At 50.7% G+C, this 27,683-nt stretch overlaps 1 protein-coding gene across 1 annotated transcript; it reads left to right on the top strand.

Moving 5' to 3' along the window:
- The first annotated feature begins 482 nt into the window (after window positions 1–482).
- LMF2 (lipase maturation factor 2) lies at window positions 483–26,851 on the top strand. Its single transcript, XM_056846649.1, has 14 exons — window positions 483–578; window positions 6,234–6,487; window positions 11,918–11,946; window positions 14,004–14,200; window positions 16,235–16,413; window positions 17,740–17,878; window positions 18,582–18,716; window positions 19,444–19,549; window positions 19,722–19,818; window positions 20,546–20,728; window positions 22,801–22,969; window positions 23,727–23,838; window positions 24,942–25,050; window positions 26,501–26,851. The coding sequence occupies exons 1-14, from the start codon at window positions 488–490 to the stop codon at window positions 26,849–26,851; spliced, it is 2,151 nt and encodes a 716-aa protein (XP_056702627.1). The 5' UTR covers window positions 483–487.
- Window positions 26,852–27,683: the final 832 nt, after the last annotated feature.

Consider the following 27,683-nt stretch of genomic DNA (forward strand, 5'->3'; position numbering starts at 1 on the left):
GAGGCCCCGACGCGCCGTTCGTTTTTCCCGCCCGGTGACGCCATCGAGCCGCGCCGCCCGTCGCTCCCTTGAAGGGGCGGAGCTCCGACGCTCGGCCTCGCCCCGCTTGTCGACCTTCTTTTCCCCATGACGCCATCGAGTCGCGCCGCCCGTCGCTCCCTTGGAGGGGCGTGGCTCCAACGCTCGGCGCCGCCCCGCTTGTCGACCTTCCTTTCCCCGTGACGCCATCGAGTCGCGCCGCCCGTCGCTCCCTTGGAGGGGCGGGGCTCCAACGCTCGGCCTGGCCCCGCTTTTCGATCTTCCTTTCCCCATGACGCCATCGAGTCGCGCCCTTGGAGGGGCGGGGCTCCGCCGCTCGGCGCCGCCCCCCGGGCGCCGCGGGCCAATGGGCGCCGCCCGGGTCTCCCCCCCCTTCGCCCCGCCCCCTCCCCGCCAGCCTGGCTGCGCCGCGGCCGCCCCCTCCCCCCCTCCCCTCCCGGTCCGGGCCATGGCTGCCGAGTGGGCCCGGCGGCTCTTCCTGCTCGGCCTGGCCGCCGCCTACGCCGCCGCCTTCGCCTCGCTCTACGTCCAGAGCCCCGGTAGGCGCCGCCAGCCCTGCGCGGCAGGCCCCCCCCGCCCTGCAGGGGCTCGTGCCTGCGACCAGGGCCGAGCTTGGGAGGCTCGCAAAGCGGGGCTCCTTCCGAGGAGGGGGCCCCTCCCTCTGCCCCCCTGCTTTGCCAGCCCCCCAACCCCGAGGGGCTTCTGGCCCCGGCCGGCGACCCCCTGCCCTGCACACCCCCGTCCTCAGGCCCGGGGCAACGGAGAGCAGCGGCCTTGCCCTGGGACGGGGGGGGGGGGGGCCTGGCCCCGTCCTGCAGGGGCTGGTGCGGGGAGGGCCTGGCCTATCTCATTGCTGAATAACGATTATAAACTGCTGATATTTTAGCAGACAGACTGAAGACTGTACTTAATGAGATAATTCATGAGGACCAGGCTGGTTTCTTAACTGGAAGACAAATTAGTCTTACCTGGAAGACAATGTTACGACTAGTGTTGAATTTAATAGAATTAGCGGGCCAAAAACCAGATTTGCAATTAGCGTTGTTTTTTCTGGATGCTGAAAAAGCTTTTGATAATGTCCACTGGAGTTTTATGAAAGAAGGGCTGCAACAAATGAATTTTGGCCCTAAATTTAGGAGGGCCATAGATAGTATATATAATTCTCAAACGCCCGTGGGGGGGCGCTTCCCCGGAGGGTCTTGACCGGTGGAGGGTGGCGCTCCTGGGGAGGCCGAATGAGCGCCCCGGGCTGGGAGCCGGGAAGCGCCCCTGCTGGCCGCCCCTCGAGGCTGGGGGGCGTGCAGAGCGGGGGTGGGGGCTCAGAAGACGGGACCCTCTTCGGTCATCGCTTGGGATGCAAGCGCAGCAGCGTGGGTTGGGGAGAGCCGCTGCCCGCCCGACTGGGCTGGAGGCCGCTGCACGTGCGGTGGGTGGGTGGGGGGCTGGGGGCGAGGGTTGGCGACCCCCCAGCCACCCCCTGGAGAACTGCGTTGGAGTTGCGTTATACTAGTTTAAATATACCCATTGATTTTACAAGTGGACCTTGTGCATGTGTGTCATGTTGTATGTATGACATTGCCAGAAGCGGTTTGTTTTTGACCCCCTGGAGGTTGGCAACCCTCATCACGGCTCATCAGTTTCCCCTGGAGCAAATGGCTGCTTTGCAGGGTGGGCTTTGTGGCATGGAGGACCCTGTCCTCCCCACCCGGGGCTCCATTCCCAAATCCCCAGGAGTTTCCCAGCCTGGAATTGGCAAGCCTAGTTTGGGTCGAGGGTTGTTGTTGTTTTTCCAGCAAGGGGGGCATCACGTGCTGCAGAACAAGGCCCTGGCCATTGGGTTAGATATCACACACACACACACCCAAGGGGTTTGAGTTTGGATCTCAGCTCTGGAGCCAAGAGGGAGATTCTCTCATGGGCTTTTCCATGGGGTGACGGGACTTGGAGGATCTGCAAGCAGCGGGGGGGGGGGGGGAGCTGCGATTGTCACTGCGGTCTGCCTCCTAGTTTTGTAACGGACATGTCATACGGGCTGTCTCCCTGGGAACCACTACCTGCGACCAGCCCAGCCCTGCTGTGGTTTTTGGAGAGGCCTGCAGAGGGATGATACTTTCCCACTGCGCCATAAATCCTGCAGCCTGCCCTGAGTCTCTGAGAGGAAGGCAGACAGTACATCAATCCTAACATGACTTGTTCATGCAGGTTACTTTTCCATGCCCACTTGTGTGCATACACCTGGCACTGGAAGCCACAGGGCAGGTTATGTGCACTGGTGAATCCAGGTTGTGTGTGTGTGTTTTTTAAACTTTTTTACTTCATTTATTTACATTCATTTATATCATACTTTTCTCCCAAGTAGGGACCCAGAATTCATTCTCTCCGCCTTGAGTTTATCCTCACAATGACCCTGTGAAGTAGGCTAGGCTGGGAGTGTGTCAGCCTGCCAGTGGGGGTTTGATTTGGATCTCCCAGACCCTAGTTTGACATTTTTTAAAAAACGTTTTTATTAATGGGTTTTGTGGTTCAAAGATAAAAAGGGAGATTGGGGAAAGAGAAGCAGATTAATAATTGATATTTAATATCCAAATTCAGTTCAAATTATAAAATTTCAGGTAAATTATACATTGTACAAAAGAAAAAAATCTTTTATGCACTCAATCAAATAAAATCACTTTATAATCATTTCTTCTACATAAATCTCTACACTGGTAATATATGTAAATCTAAATTTTAATATCTAATTAATTCTAACCACTGCACCACCCTGGCTGTCAGGTTAGAGATCAGTGCCCCCCCCCCATGTATTTGTGCTCCAGGTGTCCAGTTCCTGCCTCTTAGGACGACTGTTGGGTGGCTGGCAGAAGAGATTTGTCTCCTCTGGTTTCCCTTCTTGTTTCTGTTTCCTGCAAGCTGCTTCCTCTGGCGTCTGTCCAGAGCCTCTCCCGCTATCTAGTATGGTCTCTTGCGCTCATGGCTATCCTGAAAAGCAGGCAGGCCTTCTTGGCCTGGGTTTGTGCCGTGGCGCATACGGGTGGGGTTTTCCTGGTAAAGATTCTCTTTTCAATCCGTTCTCTTTGCTCTTCCCTGGAGAACTTTCTTTCTGATCAGGGTGTGGGCTGTGGGTTCCATTTGTGCAGATTTATTTAGTTTACAAACACTTGTTAGCCATTTTTTCTGCCCTATAGGAACTCAAGGCAGCTTACAATGTAAATAATAATACAATACATAAAAACCATTTCTGAAGAAGTGAGCTGTGGCTCACGAAAGCTCCTACCCTGCCAGAAATTTTGTTAGTCTTTAAGGTGCTACTGGACTCTTGCTCTTTTCTACTGATAAAAACTACTTGTTAATAATTATATATATATATATATATATATATATATATATATATATATATATATATATATATATATATATATATATACATACCAATTGTTAATTTAAAAAAATATAAAAACCACTTGTGCCTTTCCTGTGATAATATATATATATATAAACCAATTGTTAATTTAAAAAAATATAAAAACCACTTGTGCCTTTCCTGTGATCATAATTCCCGGGCAGAAACACGGGAGAGGACAATCCTTCAGATACCCCAGTCCCAACCCACACTTGGCATTTTTCCCCAATGAGGACCCAAAGTAGCTCACTTTATTCTTCTCTCCTCACAACAGCCCTGTGGGGTACGTTAGGTTGAGAGCATGTGATTCGTCAGAGGTCATGCAGCAAGCTTCCAAGTGGGGATTCAAACCCAGGGCTTCCAGATCCTAGTCAGGCACTTGAACCCGATAACACTGTGCTGCCTGTCTGGAGGACTGAGTTGTGGAATTGGTATGAGCAGCTTCCCTGTTGATTCAAATTAGCCATCCTTGGCCAGAAAAAACATACCAACTTGGAAGGCTTTAAGAGGGGACATGTTCATGGAGGAGAGGGGTATTCATGGCTACTAGTCAAAAATGGATACTAGCCATGATGCATACCTGTTCTCTCCAGGATCAGAGGAGCATGCCTCTTATATTAGGTGCAGCATAAGACAGGCAGGACAATGCTGCTGCAGTCTTCTTTGTGGGCTTCCTAGAGGCACCTGGTTGGCCACTGTGTGAACAGACTGCTGGACTTGATGGGCCTGGGTCTGATCCAGCAGGGCTTTTCTTACGTTCTTATGAGGATAGGGCTGTCCGTGGGTACCAAAAGAGCTAGGTATGCTGCCTGTGAGGGGGGGTGGAGCTTATGCGTCTCCCCCCCCCCCAGTCTTCCTTTACAGAAGCAGCACTTAGAGGTGGGGATTATTTCCCCGTTTTTGCTGTTCTCCGTGTACAGAATACTCCATCCTTTATTTTTTAGAAGCCATTTCCTGCAACTGTTGTTTGTGTTTAAGGATAATACATTGTTAAGAGTTCGTTCAGTGTTTTCAGTGTTACAAAGTTTAGTTTAATATACAAACACATTGGCGGCCCTACCTGTTGTAACTCTGTAAGAAAGTTTCCATCCCAACAATAGTTTCTTTTGCTCGCCACACAATTTGTTCTCTACCTTCAGTTTTTAGTTTTCCTTCCTCTCAGATCGCAAAAATTAAAGATTCATGTGCTGTGATCTCATTTGTATTGAAGTATTTAAATACTGAGTTTAATTTTTCTTGCGGGGAATGATACTTATACTTTTATATTCCATAAACATCCAAATAGTTCAATTTTATATGCTGGTAAAGTTATAAATGAAGCATTTTATGTTAAGTGAGTAAAAAACTTAGGGTTGATAGGAAAGTAAGTACTGCATGTACATTACTAGCTTGTTGGAATGAGGCCCGGTTTTGCAGGCTTGGTCGGCCTTCTTGAATGGGATTTCGTGGCTCTGGTCTGGGAATTTTGCTTGGGGCCATCACAGCGCTCTGCAGCCCCTTTCTGCCGAGCAAACCATGGCACTGCTGCTGACATCCCAGAACGTGTACATAAGCAAAAACATGGGTCCCTGCCCAGAGGAGTATGCCCCCACCAACTCTTTTTCCACCCAGTTTTAGAGGGTTGTTATTAGCAGAAAGAATCTCTGTAGGAGAAAAGGTGACATCTCCCTTGTCCTCTTCTGGCCAGGCCCCCACCAACCAGATCTCATACTGTAGACAGCATCCCGGTCCTATGAGAGAAGGTTGAAGGAGCTGGGTATGTTTAACCTGCAGAGGAGAAGACTGAGAGGGGATATGAAGGGCTGTCATGTAGGGTGCCGAGTTGTTTTCTGTTGCCCCAGAAGGTCAGACCAGAACCAGCGGGTTGAAATTAAATCAGAAGAGTCTCTGTCTAGACCACTGGTTCCCAACCAGGGGTCCATGGACCCCCAGGGGTCTGCGAGAACTAAATTAAGGTCCGCAAAACAAAGTTATAAACCCATAATAAATTAATATTTTCAATTAAAAGTTCTCTATTATAAAATATATATATTCAAATATTATTCTAAGTTTAATGTTTAACTAACAGTTATGATTAAAGTTTATTTTCAAATTCTCAGAATTTTTATTTTGAACCTTGGGGTCCCTGCACCGAACAAAAAAGTCCTAGTGGTCCCTGGTCAAAAAAAGGTTGGGAACCACTGGTCTAGACATTAGGAAGCATTTTCTAACAGTGGTGGTTTGAAATGGTGGTTTGGAGCAGTGGACTCGAATCTGGAGAACCGGTGTTCGATTCCCCACTCTTCCACATGAGCAGTGGAGGCTAATCTGGTGAACTGGGTTGGTTTCCCCACTTCTCTACATGAAGCCAGCCTAGTCACAGCTCTCTTAGAGCTCTCTCAGCCCCACCTTCCTCACGAGTTGTCTGTTCAGGGGAGGGGAGGGGAAGGTGATTGATTGTATGCCGATTTGATTCTCCTTAAAAAGGTAGAGAAAATTGGCATATAAAAAGCAGCTTTTCTTCTTCTAGCAGTATCCTTGTGAAGTGGGTCATGGTGCGTGTATGCTCTTGAGGCCCCAGTATGAGTAATGTGTGGTGGAATCGGGGCTTAAACAGGCCCGAAGCTGACAATTTCTTCTGTGGGCTGCTCCCTGGGTTTGCTAGGAAAGGACGGGGTGGTTGGGTGAGAAGGACCGGCCAGGGTCTGAGTAGAGAGGAAGGCAGGATTCCCCACCCCCTGGGGCCGGAGAGGGGAGATATCTCACCTACAGGCATTGTCGCCTTTCCCTAATGCCATTTTCCTCTCTTTTACAGGCCTTTATGGGAAAGATGGCATCCTGCCAGCCCGCAAGATGCTCCGCGTCACTGGTAAAGGATTCTGGGAGCAGCTTTGGGATTCGCCCACCCTGCTGTGGTTGGGGCCTCGGCTGGGGCTTGACACGGAGCAGGGCGTGGAGGCGCTCTGCCTCCTGGGGGTGCTGCTCTCCTTTGGGGCCTTGATCCTGGAGCCCCTGCGCGACAGTCTCCTCTTCCTCGGTCTCTGGGTCCTCTACCTCTCTCTTTATCAGGTATGGCGCTGGGGGCAGATTGTGCTGGGGGGGATTGCTGTTAGCGGAGGGGCCGGGGGCCACTTAGGACTGTGTGGCAGATGGGTGGGGCTGTGGCTCAGTGGTAGAGAATCTGCTTGGCATGCAGAAGGTCCCAGGTTCAATCCCCAGCATCTCCAGTTAAAGGCACTAGGCATGTAGGTGATGTGAAAGACCCCTGCCTGAGACCCTGGAGAGCCGCTCCTTGTCTGAGTAGACAGTACTGATTTGGGGAGGGGCTGTGGCTCAGTAGTAGAGCATCTGCTTGGCATGCAGAAGCTCCCAGGTTCAATCCCCGGCATCTCCAGTTAAAGGCACTAGGCATGTAGGTGATGTGAAAGACCCCTGCCTGAGACCCTGTAGAGCCGCTGCCGGTCTGAATAGACAATACTGACTTTGATGGACCGACGGTCTGATTCAGTAGAAGGCAGCTTCATGTGTTCATGTGTTGCATCCTGCTCTGTCCCAGAGGCTCAAAGCAGATCACTGTCTCCAGTGGGATCCTGCTATCAAAATCTGAGCCACAAAATAACAGAATTATTGAACCATCAATTGGAAAAGACAAAATGGGTCCAAATGCAAACAACACTCCCGGACTGTGTGATGCTGGTGCCGATTTTTAAAGCCCAAAGTAGCTTGAGAGAGCAAGTCTTCCCTTAGCATGAAGTTCTTTTGGTTGACTTTGCCAGTTGGTGGTGGAAAAGAGCAGGGCCTTTCCGGTAGTGGCACCATGTAGGCAAATGGTTCCTGTTGTGAGGCCCATGGAATGAGCTCCCCTCTCCCCTTCAGAAGGCATTTGAAGACCACCTTGTTAGGGCCCGGAAGAGGAAATTTCTACTCTTTTTGCAGCTGTTATGTATCTTTTGGAAACTTTTTTTAGCAAGTAAATGGCTGAATTATGTTCAAAGGTTGAACATTGGGTTGTATGAAAAATCCTATTGTCATAGGCTTCATTCTGGACCCTTTAGACAGAATAAAAATGAAATAAATGGAAAAATATAGAGATATGGCAACGTTCTGAGCCCAGAGAGTGAGAATCCCTACTAACCTGTATGGCAGCGCCGTCAAGTCTAGTTAAACTACTAATTTACTTACATTGTTCTGAATTTTATAGAATAGTGACAGCATGGTGTAGTGGTTAAGAGTGGTGGTTTGGAGTGGTGAACTCTGATCTGGAGAACCGGGTTTGATCCCCCGCTCCTCCACATGAGCCGCGGAGGCTAATCTGGTGAACTGGGTTGGTTTCCCCACTCCTACACATGAAGCCAGCTGGGTGACCTAGGGCTAGTCACAGCTCTGTTAGAACTCTCTCAGCCCCACCTACCTCACAGGGTGTCTGTTGTGGGGAGGGGAAGGGAAGGTGATTTTAAGCCTGTTTGATTCTTCTTTAAGTGGTAGAGAAAGTCGGCATATAAAAAACAACTCTTCTTCTTACTTCTTCTTTTTTTAAAAGGACTACACAGAGGATCTGTACCATTTGGATTCAAGGGGGGGGGGCTCTTTTAGTGTGATTACAGAGTCCAGAAACTGAGAGGAAGGAAGTCGGCGGCACTCTGATTCTCGAAGGGGAGGAAGAGGAGGGGAGGTGGGAATTGGTCAGTGAGAAAGAAAGGGAACCGCGGAAGCAGAAGAAGAGATTTTAAGGGGGAGAGGGATGCTTCAAGGGACCCAAATCACTGGACTTCTGGGTAGCATCCTCTACCTGTAATTAAGTTGCAATCATTTTACTTTCAATTGCCCTGTGTGTATGTGTGTGTGTGTGTGTGTTAAGTGCCATCAAGTCGCTTCCAACTCATGGCGACTCTATGAATGAAAGTCCTCCAAGATGTCCTATCTTTGACAGCCTTGCTCAGATCTTGTAAATTGAGGGCCGTGGCTTGCTTTATTGAGTCAATCCATCTCTTGTTGGGCCTTCCTCTTTTCCTGCTGCCCTCAACTTTCCCCAGCATGACTGTCTTTTCCAGTGACTCTTGTCTTCTCATAAAGTGACCAAAGTACGACAGCCTCAGTTTAGTCATTTTAGCTTCTGGGGTTAGTTCAGGCTTGATTTGATCCAAAACCCACTGATTTGTGTGTGTTTTTTGGCAGTCCACGGTGTCCGTAAATCTCTCCTCCAACACCACATTTCAAAGGAATCTACTTTCTTCCTATCTGCTTTCTTCAATGTCCTATCAGCTTTCTTCAATTGCCCTGTAGTCTTTCTTTAGCTCAGCCTGGAAAAGGGAGTTTCCCTGGCCTTCTACACGCCTGGGAATGTTGCATCTGCCACCCAGGCAGGCTCTGGGACACGGCTGCTTGGCTGCGTTCCCAGCGCCTTCTTGCCTTTTAAGGCCGCGACGAAGCCGAGAAGGAGCTAGGCCTCAGCTCCTAGACAAATCTCTGGCCTAGATCTGTATGTTGGGAGGGAGCCCCTCCTCTCCTTCAGAATCCCCTCTGCTGGTGGGGGCTGGCTGCTTGTCTTGGCTTCCTCAAGGCAAAAAGCTCCCACTACTGTGGCCCCGTGGATTCCCCCTCCCCCCGAGCATCTTCTACATCTTGGTGGGAGAAGAGTACTCAGAAGGGAGAGATGGCAGCAGGCAGGGGGAGTTGGCCTTTCCTGGGGCGGCCTCTCCATCCCCGACAGAGACTGTTGCTTAGAGTCAACCTGGCTCTGTTGGACGCCTGTGTAGGGAGCCAGCGTGGTATAGTGGTTAAGAGTGGTGGTTTGGAGCGGTGGACTCTGATCTGGAGAACAGGGTTTGATTCCCCACTCCTCCACATGAGTGGCGGAGGCTAATCTGGTGAACCGGGTTGGTTTCCCCACTCCTACACATGAAGCCTGCAGGGTGACCTCAGGCTAGTCACAGCTCTCTTCGAGCTCTCTCAGCCCCACCTACCTCACAGGGTATTTGTTGTGGGGAGGGGAAGGGAAGGTGATTGTAAGCCGGTTTGATTCTCCCTTAAGTGGTAGAGAAAGTTGGCATATAAAAACCAACTCTTCTTCTAGATTCACCTGTCCCTTGCGTTGTGTTGCAATCGCAGGAGCCGTGGCCTTGCATCTGGTGACATGAGCTCTGGGTTCACAGAAGTTCAGGCAGAGATAAAATTGAGTTAATCTTTACAGTGCTCCTAGACTGGGGTCCCTCCCATGTGGTGCCCGTGGAATCCATGGTGCCTGCCAGCACCTTTCCTGGCACCCGTCAAATGTTTTTTAGAAAGTGGGTGGGACTACTGGCCATTGGATATTTGATTGGCTGTGCCATTCCAATGCAAGGATCTTCGTGGCATGAGTGAAGGTAAGCTGGGGCAGCCATTTTGTGGTTGGCTCCACCTCTTGCCGCAGCCATTTTGTGGCAGCCATTCTGTGGCTGAGCCCAACACAAGAGTTTCCCACAGGTTCAAGAAGGTTGGGGACTCCTGTCGCGCGCGCGCGCACACACACACACACATATATGAAGAGGCTAGATGGCCGTCTGTCAGCAATGCTGATTCTATGACCTTAGGCAGATGATGAGAAGGAGGGCATCTTGGCCATCTTCTGGGCATGGAGTAGGGGGTAACTGGGGGTGTGTGGGGGGAGGTATTTGTGAATTTCCTTCATTGTGCAGGGGGTTGAACTAGATGACCCTGGTGGTCCCTTCCGGCTCTATGATTCTATGATATATATAGGGTCGGGACATAAAGCAGGATATAAGACTAATAATAAATAAATAAATAATTTTTGGTCTTTGGGCACATCCAGTTTTACTCCCTTCTCCTCGTTGTCATAGGGGATTGGCTGTGGCTCAGTTTGTAGAGCATCTACTTGGCATGCAGAAGGTCTCAGGTTCAGTCTCCAGTTAAAGGGACCAGGCAAATAGGTGAAGTGAAAGACTCTCTGCCTGAAACCCTGGAGAGCCACTGCCGGTCTGAGCAGACAATACTGGCTTTGGTGGACCTGGGGCATCTGGTTCAGTAGAAGGCAGCTTCATGTGTTCATCTCTTTTCAAGAGTGTATTAATTTTATGTTGTTGGGGTTTTTTATTTACAAACACAGAGAGCCGCTTCAGGGACTGGGGGTCAATGTCTGCGCAGTCTTGATAACTTCATTTTAAGACTCCCCAGCATTCAATGTGCACTATATTCTTTCAGTCCTGATGCTAACATTATAAGGTGGAACAGAATAACTATTGTGTATGGGGGGGCGGGCAGGCTGAGTCTGAGATGAACCAGGTTGGAGCAGAGGCTTTGGACTGGAATCTTTCTGACCCAGAGCTCAGCATCTTACTTCCCCCCCCCCCCCCAAAAAAAAAATCCTGCAGTGCTGGCAAGCACAGAGCTGACTCAAGAAACTTGGATTTCCTCGGGAACAAAGCCAGACCCAGTACGTGCCCGCTCCCGTTTCTGCTTCCCAGCTCCTCCTCCCCAGCCATTCTTCTGCCACGACAGGAAGGCCCCAGATCCTCTGGCTTGTCTGCAGGCCACTGGAATGGTGGCTGGCTGGATTCCCTGGCTTGGCGCCTGGTGCACAGCAGCTGACATCAGACAGCCCCAGGGTTCTGCAGCTGCTCCTCCTCCTGGCTCCCTTTTGTACGCCCCTGTGCGGTGCGGAGAAGAGCCCTCTGCTCAAGAATTCACAGGCAAGAGCTTGTGTGTTTGATCTTTCACACAGAAAGAAGAAGAGTTGGTTTTTATATGCCAACTTTCTCTACCACTTAAGGAAGAATCAAACCGGCTTACAATCACCTTCCCTTCCCCTCCCCACAACAGATGCCCTGTGAGGCAGTTGGAGCTGAAAGAGCTGTAACTAGCCCAAGGTCACCCAGTAGGCTTCACGTGGAGAAGTGGGGAAACAAACTGGTTCTCTCAGAGGGGAGTGGACATGTTCATGGAGGAAGGGGCTATCCATGGCTACTAGTCAAAATGGATACTAGTCATGATGCATCCCTGTTCTCCAGGATCAGAGGAGCATCCCTATTATGTTAGGTGCTGTGGAACACAGGCAGGACAGTGCTGCTTCAGTCATCTTGCTTGTGGGCTTCCAAGGGGTACCTGGTTGGCCACTGTGTTAACAGGCTGCTGGACTTGATGGACTTGATCCAGCAGGTCTTTGCTTATGTTCTTATGTGGCTGACAAATTAATGAAATGCAATAGAGAAGAGCAAGAGTCCAGTAGCACTGGACTAACAAAATTTCTGGCAGGGTAGGAGCTTTCATGAGTCATAGCTCACTTCTTCAGGGATCAGAGGAAGTGAGCTGTGACTCACAAAAGCTCCTACCCTGCCAGAAATTATGTTAGTCTTTAAGGTGCTACTGGACTCTTGCTCTTTTCTAATGAAATTCAAGTATGGTTTACTACCGGGGGTTGGGAATAGCTTTCCTTTGCCCACCTGCTGCTTTCTGCAGGACCTGCTTCAATGTGCTCTTTTGTTCCCCCACCCCGTCTCATTACAGGTGGGCCAGGTGTTCCTCTACTTCCAGTGGTGAGTGGCATGCTTCATACCCCATCATGGGTTCCCCAGGGTGGCAGGACTGTGATTAAATCACAGGGTGGTTGGGTTTTTTTTGCTGACGATACATGTTCTCTGGTAGTTGTGAGCTCAGCTCTGTTCCTCTGTTGGCCGATCTGATTGCATGGGGTTGTTCTTTTATGTTTGACAGTTAATTAAAGCAGTTACAGAAACATTAGATTTATTGCCATTTAACTTAGATTAAGAGTTAGATTTGGCCTTCTAATCTTGCTTAAAAAGGTAAGATATAATCTTTCGATGCGGCTGTTTGGTTATCTCACTAGTAGTTAGGAACCATTTATCTAGATGATGATCACTTGTTAATAGTTTAATATTTTAACGTTAATATTTTTATATATAGTTTATACATAGTTTAATATTTTAATGTTAATATTTTATATTTGTTAGCTGCTTTTATGTTGTTTAAAACTCATTTATACTATTCTAATCTTGTAAGTCGCAGCGAGACTCTTTTGGTGAGAGGCGTCTAAAAATAATAATTGAATAATAAATAAATAAATGTTTAGGTTAGAAAGATCTAACATAACATACAATTGCTATTTTTGTGTATAAACACGTTTGTGTGGTAAGCAAATCAGATGTCTCTTGATGGAGCTCTCAGAAGATGTTAGTGTGACTTGGGTTTACAGTAACATTCCTAAAAGAAGTTTAAGGTAATATTCTGAAGTCTGGTTTTCCTTAAATTTTACATATTCAAATATGGTTGGAAAACTAGGAGATTTCATTTTAATACCACTTGTTTTTGCAGCAGCTATATGGTTAATTTTCACATGTTTGTATTTTCTAACGTCTTGCCTAGTAAAGAGAATTATTTTTCAGTAAGAGATAGTTAACTCTCTGAAAGTTTTCTGCCTGGGATGCTGGTAGAAGCTCAGAGAACAGAACTCACAATTAATTTATTTGTACTATCACAGTTAAGGCTTGCAAACAACCTTGCCTGATAGATCCCGGAAAAATCTGGGCCAAATACTTTAAAGAACAATTGGAGGAATAATTGGTCCAGATTCTCTAATTGGATTTGAGAGCACATTGTCTCATTACACCAGTATCTCAGAAACGTAGGGGCATACGTGTGTCTGGTCATGTGCTACCCACTTTTCATAAAAAGAGTATGATTCTAGTCCTCAGGGCTGAATAACATCCAGATAGCAAGATGTCGTAGTTCCACTGTACACTGCCTTGGTCAGGCTGCACCTGGAGTATTATGTGCAGTTCTGGAGGCCTCGCTTAAAAAAGGACGTGGACAGATTCGAGTGGGTGCAGAGGAGAGTGATGAGGAGGATCGGGGGCCTGGAGACCAAGCCCTACGAGAAAAGGCTGAGGGAGTTGGGAATGTTTACTCTGGAGAAGATGAGGTTGAGGGGGGGACATGATGGCTCTCTTGAAGTATTTGAAGAGCTGTCACTTAGAGGAGGGCAGGGAGCTGTTCCTGTTGGCAGCAGAGGATAGAACCCGCAATAGGGGGTTTAAATTGCAGGTGGAAAGGTACCAGATGGATATTAGGAAAAAAATTGTTACAGTATGAGTTGTTCAACGGTGGAATAGGCTGCCTAGAGAGGTGGAGAACTCCACCTCACTGGCAGTCTTTAAGCAGAGGCTGGACAAGCACTTGTCAGGGATGTTCTAGGATGATCCTGCATTAAGCAGGGGGTTAGACTGGATGGCCTCTAGAACCCCTTCCAACTCTGTGATTCTATGAATAAGGCCTGTGGCTGGTGCCCAGTGGCAAATGGGGCTCAGCGGCTGGTGGGGCTTCAGTGCTTCCCGTGGCTCCCTGCTCTTCCCTGTGGCTGACCGGAGCAGAATGAATTGTGGAAAGTACAAGGTTCATTTAAAAATGGGATTAGTTTTTGCAAGTGTGCGTGTCTAGGGTAGTCTGCCTGCAAGTGGACAGAAAGAGGGCTTCCAGACAATGGAAATATTATTGTCATATACTTGCAGCTTGGACAGGATGTATGGAGGACCAGCTGGCTCTTACTGTCTTCTTTCTCCCCCCACCCCTGAAACAGGGACAGCCTCCTGCTAGAGACAGGCTTCCTGGGGGTGCTGGTGGCTCCTCTCCACCTGCTGAAGTGGCGCTCGACGCCCTGGCGGGCGCATGACGGGGTGACCTTCTGGCTGGTGCGCTGGCTGCTCTTCCGCCTTATGTTCGCCTCGGGGGTGGTGAAGCTGACCAGCCGCTGCCCCACTTGGTGGGGGCTCACAGGTGAGTGGAGGGGTGGGGAGAGGAGAGGCTGCACTCTGAGCTCATGGGCTGGAGTTGTGAGCAGAAGAAATAGGTGCCGTGGAACACGCAGGCGTGATAATGCTGCTGCAGCCACCTTGTTTGCGGGCTTCCTAGAGGCGCCTGGTTGGCCACGGTGGGAACAGACTGCTGGACTTATTGGGCCTGGGTCTGATCCAGCAGGGCTTTTCTCATGTTCTTATGATGCATCCCTGTTCTCTCCAGGATCAGAGGAGCATGACTATTCTCTGAGGTGCTGTGGAACACAGGCAGGACAATGCTGCTGCAGTCGTCTTGCTTGTGGGCTTCCTAAAGGCACCTGGTTGGCCACAGTGTGAACAGACTGCTGGACTTGATGGGCCTGGGTCTGATCCAGCAGGGCCTTTCTTATGTTCTAAGCAAGGGGTCGTTGCAGCCGGTGATGGCGAGGCAGCAGAGCTTCGGATCTGTGTACTCCAGCAGATGAGTTCTTATAAAAGGCATATTTAAAGGCCTTCACGACCGAAGTCCCGCATACGTGAAGGACCGTCTCCTTCCATGTGGCCCCATGCACCAGCTGCAGTCATCTATCTGTTGGCTGTCCCACAACTCAGGGTGTCCTGTGTGGCTTTGAAGAGACACAAGGGCTTTTCTGTTGTGGTGTAGTGGTTAAGAGCAGTTGTTTGGAGTGGTGGACTCTGATCTGGAGAACCGAGTTTGATTCCCCATTCCTCCACATGAGCAGCGGAGGCTAATCTGGTGAACTGGATTTGTTTCCCCACTCCTACACATGAAGCTAGTTGGGTGACCTTGGGCTAGTCACAGCTCTCTTTGAGCTCTCTAGCCCCACCTACCTCCCAGGGTGTCTGTTGTGTGGAGGGGAAGGGAAGGTGACTGCCAGCCGGTTTGATTCTCCCTTAAGTGGTAGAGAAAGTTGGCATATAAAAATCAACTCCTTCTTCTTCCCCTTCTCCAGCTCTGTAGACGGAGCTACCTGAAGAGATCAGAGGGGGGCCCTCCTTGGAGATCTTCAGGAGGCGATGCCTGTTTGCCCGGGCTTTTGAGGGGGTTTGAACGGCAGGCATCTTTTGGGAGGGGCAGGATTTGGGGCTTGGTGTTTTACCCTTGGTGATAACTGCAATTGTTTTTGACTATTATCGTAAGCCACCTTGAACCAATGGGCGAAGTGGGGTAAAAATGCTTTAATAAAACAATTGAAATAATATTGGTTTGGAGCGGTGGCCGAGCCATTGTAGGCGCGCAGGGGAATGGGGTCTCTGTTCTCCCCTCCCGTGCTTCTAAGGTGGGGCCACTTTTAAATGCGAATGGATGAACTGCTGGCCAGAGCAGATTTTTTGCTTCCTTGGTTGCACATACTCCTCAGGAGTGAAAGGCACAGATTTGCCCTGACCCAGCGAAGAATAGGACACAGCAAACCTGCTGGGGGAGACACCTCCCCTAGTCTGCCCCTCACTCATGGTCGAACATGTGGTCCACATAGCATCAAATGATTTAATTTCATTTGATTAAATTAAAAGAGTTTCCGTCTAAACATTAGGAAGAAATTTTCTGACAGAGCGGTTCCTCGGTGGAACAGGCTTCCTCGGGAGGTGGTGGGCTCTCCTTCCCTGGAAGTTTTGAAGCAGAGGCTAGATGGCCATCTATCAGCAATGCTGATTCTATGACCTTAGGCAGATGATGAAAGGGAGGGCATCTTGGCCATCTTCTGGGCACGGAGTTGGGGTCAGTGGGGGTGGGGGGTAGTGAAATTCCTGCATTGTTCAGGGGGTTGGACTAGATGACCCTGGTGGTCCATTCCAACTCTGTGATTCTATGATTCTGTTCTATGAAATGCTCCCTAGATTTTTCAGTCCGCGCAGCCAAATCCATCCATAATCCACAGGAGGGCAGCTTAAAGACAGCGTCTTGGGATTCCATCCAGCGTGTCGCGGCCAAAGGTCCCCTGAATGTCCCTGAAGGTCACCTCTCTCCCCCCCCCCACCAGTGTCTCATTCCTTCCTTTCTCTCTCCCACCAGCCCTGACCTACCACTATGAGACGCAGTGCATCCCGACACCAGCAGCATGGTTCGCCCACCAGTTGCCCGTCTGGTTACAGAAGTTCAGCGTGGTGGCCACCTACGCCATCGAGATAGCCATCCCACCCCTCTTCTTCGTGCCAGTCCGCCGCCTCCGGCTGTTTGCCTTCTACTGTCAGGTATGCCTGGGCCCACAAAGGTGTTCTTGCCAGGACACGTGCGCACAGTATGGTACCAGTTGGCTTGTATGTTGCTGAGCTCTAGCCGAGTCACACCCCATGACTCAGTTGCCTGCTTCTCACCCAGCTTCCATAGCGAATCCCTACCTCACAGAGCACTAAGTGCCGGAGAGACAGCAGGCTTTAGTGGTTTGAGTGTCTGACGAGGATCTGGGAGACTCAGGGTCGAGTTCCCACTCTGCTGTGGAAATTTGCCAAATGACCTTGGGCCAGTCATACGCTCTCAGCCTAACCTACCTCACAGGGTTGTTGTGAGGATAAAAAGGAGGAGAGGCAAGCAGTGTTGTAAGTTGCCATAGGTTCCTGTCAGGGAGAAAAGTGGGGTATACATTTATTTTTATTTTATTTTATTACACTTTTACCCCACCCTCCCCCTGGCTTTCCCCACGGTTCGCCCGCGTTTCCAGAGACCTGTTTTATCTCGAATTTGAAAATGTGGACAAAGCACAGGGAAAGCCAAGGGGAGAGCGAGGCAACCTCTGAAGGTCGGAAACGGCAGGCATAATCAACACAAAAAAAGACCCAAAGTTGCGAAGCTGACTCACTTGCTGAACAAAAGACCTTTAGGGGAGTTGCAAAAGAAATGGAAACTTTATTATGGCTATGCACAATTTTAAATTTGCAATAATTAAGATGTCATTGTCAGTAGCAGTAAGATGGCACTTTTTAGAAGGTTTGATATACATACTGTGTGTATGGATGGATGGTTGACCCTAGAAGCTAAAATTACTAAACTGAAGCTGTCGTACTTTGGTCACATTATGAGAAGACAATGGAAAAGACAGTCATGCGAGGGAAAGTTGAAGGCAGCAAGAAAAAAGGAAGACCCAGCAAGAGATGGAGTGACTCTATCAAGGAAGCCACAGCCCTCAATTAGCAAGACCTGAGCAAAGCTGTCAAAGATAGGACGTTTTGGAGGACTTTAATTCATAGGGTCGCCATGAGCCGGAGGTTACTTGACGGCACTTAACACAATGGATGTATGATTTGTTGTATTTTTCTTTGTTTTTTGTATTTTTCTGTTAATCAAATAATTTTTTTAAAAAAAGACTTGAAGGAGTGACCGCGAGGGAAACAGCCGTTCATAAGAGGCCTTTGTCAACTCTCTCCACCCCGTGCATAATTTTATAAACCTGTGTCATGTGTCATCGTCCCCGCCCCGCCCCCCCGCAAAGTCGTGTCTTTTCTCAGCTCCTGCAGATGTATCGCGTCTCCTCGTGTTCCCAGGGAAACAAATAACCGCGGTCATCGAAAATTGCCTTTCAGGTCCTCCTGCAAGTCCTGATCATCCTGACGGGCAACTACAATTTCTTCAACCTGCTGACCATCGCCCTCTGCTTCTCCCTGCTGGACGATGACCACGTCGGGCTCTGGCTGGGCCGCAGCCGGAAGAAGGCGGGGGCAGGTGGGTGCCTGCAGGCGGCGAGACTCCGCTCTGCCTGGGATGTGTCCAAGCTTCAGTGGGAGGAGGCTAGCGAAGGCCTTTGGTCCTGTGTCTGTAAAATGGGCACGCTGGGGAGCAGTGTGGTGTAGCGGTTAGAGTGTCGGGGTAGCATCTAGCAGTGCCAAGCTCGGCTCTCCCTTCTGCCATGGGGCTCGCTGGGTGACGTTGGGCCAGTTAGAAATGTAATGGATACAGCAAGGGAGGTGCTGCTGCATACCTGGATGGGACCCCCCCCCTTGGATCACCAATGGGCAGGGCTAGCTCATTTGCTGTGGCACACACAGACACACACACACCCCGAGACCCTTGCAAGTATCCGCTGGGTATAGTCTCGCCTTAAATTGTTTCCATTCCTGACTTGAATTTGCCTTCAAGGTTTCTCACCTTCAAGGTTTCTCACCACACTGAGAGCCAGTGTGGTGTAGTGGTTAGGAGTGGCGGACTGTAATCTGGAGAACCAGGTTGGTTCCCCCCTTCTCCACACGAAGCCAGCTGGGTGACCTTGGGCTAGTCACAGCTCCCTTAGAGCTCTCTCAGCCCCACCTACCTCACAAGGTGTCTGTTGTGGGGAGAGGAAGGGAAGGAGGTTGTCAGCTGCTTTGAGTCTCCTGAAGGTAGAGAAAATCGGGGTATAAAAAAAGCCAACTCTTCTTCTTCTCTGCAGCCTGGCCCCCCCGGCTGCTGACTGTCCTGACCGTGCTGGCCGAGCTGGGCACCTACAGCTTACTGTTCTACTGGACCGCCTGTCACTTCGGGCTGAAGGTCAACTGGGAGAAGAAGCTCCTTGAGTCTAAGACAGGTGACTGCCGCGGCGGGTTGAGGGGGCAGAAGCAGACATCCGGAGGGGCAACACTCTTTGTGGTGGCAAAGGGAAGGAGGCAGAGCAGCCCAGAGCCTTCCAGAGAGTTGGAGGCAAGACACAATCCCGGCATGGCCTTTGCTGTGTGTCATGTACAAAGTTGAAGGGGGAGGCATTCTAGTGCAGAATGCTCCGGCTAGACTACTGGTCGGGGCCATCTACTGGGAGCGCGTGAACCCAATTTTACAGCAACTACACTGGCTACTGATCCGCTCTGGAGCCCAATTCAGGGTGTTGGTTTTGACCTTTGAAGCCATACATGGCTTGGCACCAGGGTATCCAAAGGACCGTTTTCTCCCATGTGTTCCTGCCTGGGAATTAAGATCAAGGGGAGAGGCCCTCCTTGACTGTCCCACCAATCGAAGACACTCATCTGGTGGTTACACGAGAGAGGGCCTTTTTGGTGGCAGCCCCACGATTATGGAACAACCTCCCCAGGGAGGTACATGAATACAGTAAAACAGAACTGAGTCTTATTGATATTTTTGGTAATCAAGATGCAACCTACTGTGAAAAAAATGAAGAAAATGCAGAATTAGTAGAACTGTTTCCAGACAGTTAGATCCCAGATGAATACATGAGTGGGAGAGAGAAAGAGGGAGAGACTACCAAAAACTACCCTTTCGCCCCAAGCGTGTTGAGCGGACTCTCGGACGTGTCTTCTCAGCTTTCACGTACCACGAATTCATGCAGTGGCTGAAGATGGTGACGCTCCCTCTGGTGGGGTTTGGCCTCCTTTCCCTGCTTTGGGAGATCCTTCAGGCCGGCTACAGGTAAGCACCTGGCCCACAGGGGGGCGGAGGGGGTGTCCCGGGTGGTCCCGATAGCTACTTGTGCTCATCCTGCTCTTGTAGGAGTGCTGGATCCTCCTGGCCCTCGGGGAATGTCTTGTCCACGTCAGCTGACAGCCCCCTTCTGTTCTTCCTCTCTCCCTCTGCCCCCCAGGTGCGCCTGCGCCCGAGGCTTTCTCTGGAAACTCTGGGGGACTCTCCAATGGGCTGTCTTCGCCGCCGCGGCCTTAGGGATGTTTACCATCAGCCTGGTAAGTGACTTAGGCCGAGGGGCGGGGCTGGAGGTTATTGGCCTTGCTGGTTCCACCTCTAGCAAAGTTCCTCAGAGAGCACATTTTACAGGAGCTTGTTGAGTTAGGGCACCATGTACGGCAATTTGGTTCTAATTTTAAAATTCTAAATTGTAGGTTTTAATTTTGATGTATTCATATGTATTTATATAGAATCATAGAGTTGGAAGGGTCCACCAAAGTCATCTAGTCCAACCCCCTGCACAATGCAGGAAATTCACAACTACCTCTCCTGCACACCCCCAGTAACCCCTACACGCCAAGATGCCCTCCCTCTCATAGAATCATAGAGTTGGAAGGGACCACCAGGGTCATCTAGTCCAGCCCCCTGCACAATACAGGAAATTAGCAACTACCTCCCCCCCACACACACACCCAGTGACCCCTACTCCAAGCCCAGAAGATGGCCAAGATGCCCTCCCTCTCACGATCTGCCTAAGGTCATAGGATCAGCATTGCTTTTGTACCTATGGTTTTGTTCCTGTTTGTTGGAAGCCGTCCTGAGTCCAGTTGTGCTGGGAAGGGCAGGATATAAACTTAATTAATTAATAATAATAAGTAGGAGGTGTGTCTGTACATACCATAAGGAATTTTGGGCGGGGGGTGGGGTGGGGGCTGGCTGCTGCTGCTATTCCAGAGAGGCCTGTCCTCCAAAGGGGTCTCTCTCCCCCTCTTCTCTCCCCTCCAGGTTCCCTTCACCTACATCGAGTACGAGTCGAACGGGAAGCTGTGGCCGAGCGTCCACCAGCTCTTCGGAGCTGTCGATCGCTACCAGCTGGCAAACTCCTACGGGCTCTTTCGCCGGATGACGGGGGTGGGCGGGCGGCCGGAGGTGGTGGTGGAAGGCAGCCACGACAAGGAAACGTGGACGGTAATTGCCCCTTCTGAGCGTTGGGGGTTGGGTCTCCTTCAAGCAGCCACCACTGCAGAGTCGTGTGCTAGGTGCGGCCTGGAATGTAAAAGCCAGAGAGTGGCAAAAAGTTAGTCTTGGAAGGCAAAAGTGTAGGATGAACACATAAAGCTGCCTTCGACTGAATCAGACCATCCGTCAAAGTCAGTATTGTCTACTTCTGCATGCCAAGCAGATGGTCTGCCCCTGAGCCATACCCCCTCCCAATCAGCATTGTCTACTCAGACGCATGAACACATGAAGCTGTGTTCTACGGAATCAGACCCTTGGTCCATCAAAATCAGTATTGTCTACTGAGACCAGCAGTGGTTTTCCAGGGTCTCAGGCAGAGGTCTTTTGCATCACCTACCTGCCTAGTCCCTTTAACTGGAGATGCTGATGATTGAACCCGAGACCTTCTGCATGCCAAGCAGAGGCTCTACCGCTGAGCCACGGCCCCTCCCATAAACTGAAGACACAAGGGAAGGGTCCAGGAGAAGAGAGCAGCAAAGGAGTTCATGAGCATCCCTGATGGTGTGGAGAGGGATGAAGGTGACACAGTGATGCGCCAGGGGGTGTTTTTAACTGGAATGCGCTGACTTGAGTAGAAGAAGAAGAGTAGAAGAGAGCCAGCGTGGTGGTGTGGTTAAGAGCAGCCGACTGTAATCTGCAGAGCCAGGTTCGATTCCCCACTCCCCCACATGAAGCCTGCTGGGTGACCTTGGGCCAGTCACAGCTGTCTTAGAGCTCTCAGCCCCACCTACCTCACAGGGTGTCTGTTGTGGGGAGAGGAAGGGAAGGAGATTGTAAGCTGGTTTGAGACTCTTTAAAGGTAGGGAAAAGCAGAGTACAAAACCCAACTCTTTTTCTTATACCCCACTTTTCTCCACCTAAGGAGTCTCAAACCACCTTCCCCTCCCCACAACAGACACCTTGTGAGGTAGGTGGGGCTGAGAGAGTTCGGAGAGAACTGTTACTAGCCCAAGGTCACCCAGCTGGCTTCGTGTGGAGAAGCGGAGCGTCTAACCCAGTTCTCCAGATCAGAGTCCACCACTCTCAGCCACCACACCGCGCTGGCTCTCGCACTGACTTGAAAAGAAGAAGCAGGAGGGGAGGGCGGGAAGGTCAAGGTGCCTGCAGCAGAAGACTTGTGAGGGGGGGCATATGCTTTGATCAAGCAAAGAATTATTGATGTTGAAATGCAAGAACTTAGAAGTCTAGCTTCTGGAAGATGCTCACTTCTGCGATGGGGAATATCAAATTCCATGCCAGAGTACTTGTCCTGTCTTACTGTCCCTCATCTCCGGAGGGCATATATGTCAGCCCGTTTTAATGCTCTCCCTTCTGCTATTCTGTATGGGAGATATAAGAAAATTCCATACTCTGCCAGGGTGTGTAAATGTGCCCTTGGAGAGATAGAAAATATTGACAATATTCTCTTGTCCATTTTATTGAGAAATTTGTGCGGTCCTTTTAGATCCCTTTCTCTCAAATCATGTAGATCAAGCTGATGATAGTAAGATCAAATTGTTGTTATCCTCCTGAGATTCTGAGACTATTGAATCTGTGGCTAAGTTTTTTGATGAAATTGTTAAGAGGCAGAGGTTAAATGTTGTTTAGAGGGTAGGTTTTATTTGATCGACTGCTTGATGGTATGCCAATAAAGGTATTGAAATTGACTTTTTTTTGGGGGGGTAGGATTGTCAGGTCTGGGTTGGGGGGCAATTCCTGGAAATTTGGGGGGTGCAGCCTGGGGAAGGGAGGGTTTGTGGAGGGGAGGGACCTCAGTGGAGTACGATGCCAGAGTCAGCCCTCCAGAGGAGCCCTTTTCTCCAGGGGAACTGATCACGGCCGTCTGGAGATCAGAGATAATTCCAGGAAATCACCCAGTGGTTGGCAAACCCTACTAGGGGTGCCGTAGCAGCAGCCGTAGAGCTGCTTCTTGGAGAGGCCTGTTGCCTACAGTCTCGTCTAGTGCGTAACCTTTACCATGGTGCAAGAACTTCTCCAAGCCACTCATGCGCAGGAATTGGGCCTTTCCTTCCCCTCCACAGGAGATTGAGTTCATGTACAAGCCGGGCAACGTCAGCGCAGCACCTCCGGTGGTGGCCCCTCACCAGCCCCGGCTCGACTGGCAGATGTGGTTTGCCGCCTTGGGCCACCACACCCAGAGCCCCTGGTTCACCAGTTTCGTTTATCGCCTCCTGCAGGGCAAGAAAGAAGGTGAGTGTGTGGTGGGGAGGGGTCCCCCTCCCGGTCCGCCTTGTTCTCAGCACTGATAAGCAAAATGCAGAGGGGCTTTACAAGCTGGAACGTGTCCCGAGGAGGGCAACAAAGATGGTGAGGGGTCTGGAGACCAAGTCCTATGAGGAAAGGTTGAAGGAGCTGGGTATGTTTAGCATGAAGAGGAGAAGACTGAGAGGGGATGTGACAACCATCTTCAAGTACTTGAAGGGCTGTCATAGAGAGGAGGGTGCCGAATTGTTTTCTGTTGCCCCAGAAGGTCGGACCAGAAGCAACAGGTTGAAATTAAACCAAAAGAGTTTCCATCTAGACATTAGGAAGAATTTTCTAACAGAGCTGTTCCTCAGTAGAACAGGCTTCCTCAGGAGGTGGTAAGCTCTCCTTCCCTGGAGGTTTTTAAGCAGAGGCCAGATGGCCATCTTTCAGCCATGCTGATTCTATGACCTTAGGCAGATCATGAGAGGGAGAGTACCTTGGCCATCTTCTGGGCATGGAGTGGGGGGTCACTGGGTGTGTGGAGGGGAGGCGGTTCTGAATTTCCTGCATCGGGCAGGGCGTTGGATTAGGTGACCCTGGTGGCCCCTTCCAACTATGATTCTATGACAAGCTGTCGCCAGTCTCCTTGCATCTTTTTCCTTTTTGGGGGGTTTGCTGGCACGTTGCTTGGGTATCCCTGTTTTCCTTCCACCCTCCTCACTGCCCTTGGGGGCTGATCAACTTCCCCTCCTCCCCGCAGTGATCCATCTTGTGCAGGTCGACGAGTCCAAATACCCGTTCCACTCTCAGCCTCCCGCTTACATCCGGGCCCAGCTGTACAAATACTGGTTCACGACAGGCACAGAAGATGGGTGAGTGAGACGGCAGGAGTAGGGTGGGGTGGGGTCGAAAGAAATCCCGATCTGGCTGGCAGCCTCTAAAGTAGAGGTGTCAAACTAATTTATTACAAGGGCCAGATATCACATAAAGGCCGCTTGGTCGGGCCGGGCTATGCCTTGCCAGCCCAGATCAAGACTGGGGTGGGGAGTGGCTGGCTCACGGGCTGGATAAGAGCTCTCAAGGGTCCGGATCAGGTCCCAGTCTATATGTTTGACACCCCTGCTCTAAAGCAGGGCTTCTTAAACTTTTTCCACTCGCGACCCCTTTTTGCCCGAGAAATTTTACGTGACCCCGGGTATATAGGTATACAAAATAGGTATACAAATCAAACATTTACTGTTAATAAATTATCAAGAAATTTATTTTAAAACAGTTCTTTGATATGCATCTAATTTTACCATTCATTAAAGACGAAAGCAAATTTGCATACTAATGAAATGGATGTGCTTGTTTATTTTTACAGAAAGAATTGCCAACTTTTTCGCAACCACCACATTCGGTTACGTGACCCCGTATGGGGTCGTGACCCACTGTTTAAGAAGCTTTGCTCTAAAGCACCTGGTGGGTGTGTGGGAGGGGGCCTTTATGGTGGCAGCCCCGCGATTGTGAAACAACCTCCCCAGAAAGGAGCACCTGGCCCCCCCTCACTCTCTGTCTTCAGAAGCTATTTGAAGACAGTTTTATTTAGGACTGCATTTGACTAACTTAGTTTCTGTTGATTGGTAGTCCTAATTGGAGATTTTTAAATGGTGGTCTTTTTAGGTGTTTTTTTTAAAGTAATCGTTTTGTCTACATTGTAAGCTGCCTGGAATCCCGCAGGGAAGAAAGGTGGCCAATGAATGTTTTAAATACATTAAAAAGTAAGCGCAGCGAGCGTGTGTTTTCTGTATGGGACACCGTAAGCGGATCCAGTGGTGCCTCGTGGCATAAACAGGCCAGGGGAACCTCTTGGGGAAATTCTGTTCTGCTGTCCCGACCCCTCTCTTCTCTCCCTGGGTGGAGCAAAGTGCTCAGTGGGGAAGGGGGGCTGCTGTCCGCAGGGACCCCTGGCCTCATGAGCTCCCTCTCCCTACAGGGCCCTTCCTCAGCAATGGTGGCAGAGGCAGCACGTGGGGGAGTTCTACCCCATCGTCTTCCTGGGGGACACGCAGCTGGACTCCTTCCTGACCCAGTATGGCCTTAAGGTGAGAGGAGAGGGCGGGGGCCATAATTTAAGAACCCCTCCCCCCTGGGAGATGGGGCAGGGTGGAACACACGAAGCTGCCATCTATTGAATCAGACCCTTGGTCCATCAAAGTCAGTATTGTCTACTCAGACAGGCAGCGGCTCTCCAAGGTCTCAGGCGGAGGTCTTTCACATCACCCACTTGCCTGGTCCCTTTAACTGGAGGTGCCTGGGATTGAACCTGGAACCTTCTGCATGCCAAGCAGATGCTCTGCCACTGAACCATGGCTTCCTCCAAGTAAACTGCAACAAGGCTGCAATTTCAGGGGGAGGAACTCAGAAGCTCCCTGATTCAACTTGATGGCACTTTCCATCCACCAAGCTAGTTGTCCCTTTAACTGGAGATGGCGGGGATTGAACCTGGGACCTTCTGCATGCCAAGCAGAGGCTCTACCACTGAGCCAAAGCCCCTCCCCTAAATAAGAGGAGTAAGCAATCTCTGGACTCACATAAACACACACGAAGCTGCCTTCTACTGGATCAGACCCTTGGTCCATCAAAGTCAGTACTGTCTACTCAGACCGGCAGCGGCTCTCCAGGGTCTCATGAAGAGAGGTCTTTCACATCACCTACTTGCCTGGTCCCTTTAACTAGAGATGGTGGAGATTGAAGCTGGGACCTTCTGCATGCCAAGCAGTTTGCTCTATCACTGAGCCACGGCCCCTCTCTGGAGCCATTTTGTGAAGACCATCTAGGAGCAGAAGGGGGTGGGTGACAGTGAGGGGGCTTCCTCTTTCCCCAGCGAGGAGGCTGGGGATGATTTTCCGCCTTCATCAGCGGTCTGTCTTGGCCTGCGCCGTCATCCCTCACGGAGAGCTGAGTGAGCGGAGCAGCAAAGGTGGTTTATCCGACCTTGCAGTGGTGTACCCTGAGTCCTTGGCACTCGGTTGTTTTGGGCCAGGGGTCCCCAACCTTTTTCTGCCTGCAAGCACTTTGGAATTCTGACACAGCAGGGCGGTCACAGCCACAAAATGGCTGTTCAACCATGGAAACCCGGTTCTTTAACCCTAAGGAGAGAGCCCGGCATTTTGTCCCCACTCACAACCTCTCATAAGAACATAAGAAAAGCCCTGCTGGATCAGACCAAGGCCCATCAAGTCCAGTAGTCTGTTCACACAGTAGCCAGCCAGGTGCCTCTAGGAAGCCCACAAACAAGACGACTGCAGCAGCAGCAGCCTGCCTGTGTTCCACAGCACCTCACGTAATAGGCCTGCTCCTCTGATCCTGGAGAGAATAGGGATGCATCATGACTAGTATTCATTTTGACTAGCAGCCATGAATACCCCTCTCCTCCATGAACATGTTCACTCCCCTCTTAAAGCCTTCCAAGTTGGCAGCCATCACCACATTTTGGGGCAGGGAGTTCCACAATTTAACTATGTGTTGTGTGAAAAAATACTTCCTTCTCAGGACAAGACTCCCCTGAAGCGGCCCTCGGACTCCCTTCTGCCTTCGGCCCTCCGGCTGGTGCGAGAGTACGTCCACCCTTACACCGGCCCCGCCTTGATCTGGTCCCTCTACCTCACCGCGGCCCTCCTTTGCCTCCTGCGGGGCTTGCGGGGCTGGCTGCCGGGGGGCGGCCCCAGTGGCGGGAAGCACAAGGGCGGCAAGCAGCCGGAGGTGGGGGCGGAGGCTGGCGGTGGAGGGGACCAGGTTGGCGGCGAAAAGAACGGGCAGCTGAAGAAGGAAGCGGTGGAGAAAGCCAAGGGCCCAACGGAGCCCCCTGCGGATGGGCCACGGAGTGTCAAAAAGAGAAAATAGCCGCCACTCAGCTCTATCCCCCTGACTGATTGACTGACTGCCCTCCAGACGCGGTTTCAGTTTCAGCTTCTTCCTGGACTGGCTTTTTGTCCTGGGACTCAGTGGGTGGCAACTTCCCCAGAGAGGCACATGAAATAACTTCTGTGTGTGGGGGGGGGGGTCCTTCAACCCCAGACCCTCCTTTCCTTTAGCAGAACCCCTGCTGCACGGACAAGAAAGAGGTGCTTTGCCCAGGAAGGCCGCCAACTTCTCTGCAGCTGGGAAACCTGTCTTGGAAATTCCTGGACGGCGAGAGACCCGGGAGGAAAAGCCGGTCCTTCTTGTCTCCCCCATGCACCTTTCTTCACCATGTATTGCAGTGCTGGACGAGGCACGTGGATAGGAGGCAGCCTTCCCAGCCCCATAGTGGTGGTTGCCAAGAGAGTGGCAGATTCTTTGCTTCCCCCCCCCCCAGCCTTAGGCTACCAATGTCCTCCTCCCCCCTCCCTGATCTTTGTGCCTGGGCAAAAGGGGGGGGTATTGCCATATTGAGCTGCAAGTGATGGGGTGGGGGGCAGGCACTGACTTTTGTGGGCCAATTTGCCTCACAGAGCTGCACGCCTCGCACCCAGGACCAGAAAATATAGTTTTCTAAATAAAGCCTTTACATTCCAGTTGTCCCAAGTGTGTTTTTGACTGGTGGGAAAGTGGAGGAGGGGGTGTTGTGGAGATGTTAGCAAAGGTCTTCTGAAATCCTGGTCAGGTTCTGCCCCCCCCCCACTGCCCTATGGGAGGGGGCAAGCGTGGTTACAGTCTGTATATGTGCCAGTGAGCCCACCCAGCTGGGGCTGGC

Source organism: Euleptes europaea, chromosome 3 (assembly GCF_029931775.1).
Source record: "Euleptes europaea isolate rEulEur1 chromosome 3, rEulEur1.hap1, whole genome shotgun sequence".
Taxonomy (NCBI): Eukaryota; Metazoa; Chordata; class Lepidosauria; order Squamata; family Sphaerodactylidae; genus Euleptes; species Euleptes europaea.

What these genes read in the sequence shown, in the direction of transcription:
- LMF2 (XM_056846649.1), top strand. Translation starts at nt 488, where the DNA reads ATGGCTGCCGAGTGGGCCCGGCGGCTCTTCCTGCTCGGCCTGGCCGCC. An exon ending in TGTTTGCCTTCTACTGTCAG is followed by an intron (nt 16,414 to 17,739) that starts GTATGCCTGGGC and finishes ATTGCCTTTCAG; the next exon opens with GTCCTCCTGCAAGTCCTGAT. An exon ending in ACGACAGGCACAGAAGATGG is followed by an intron (nt 23,839 to 24,941) that starts GTGAGTGAGACG and finishes CTCTCCCTACAG; the next exon opens with GGCCCTTCCTCAGCAATGGT.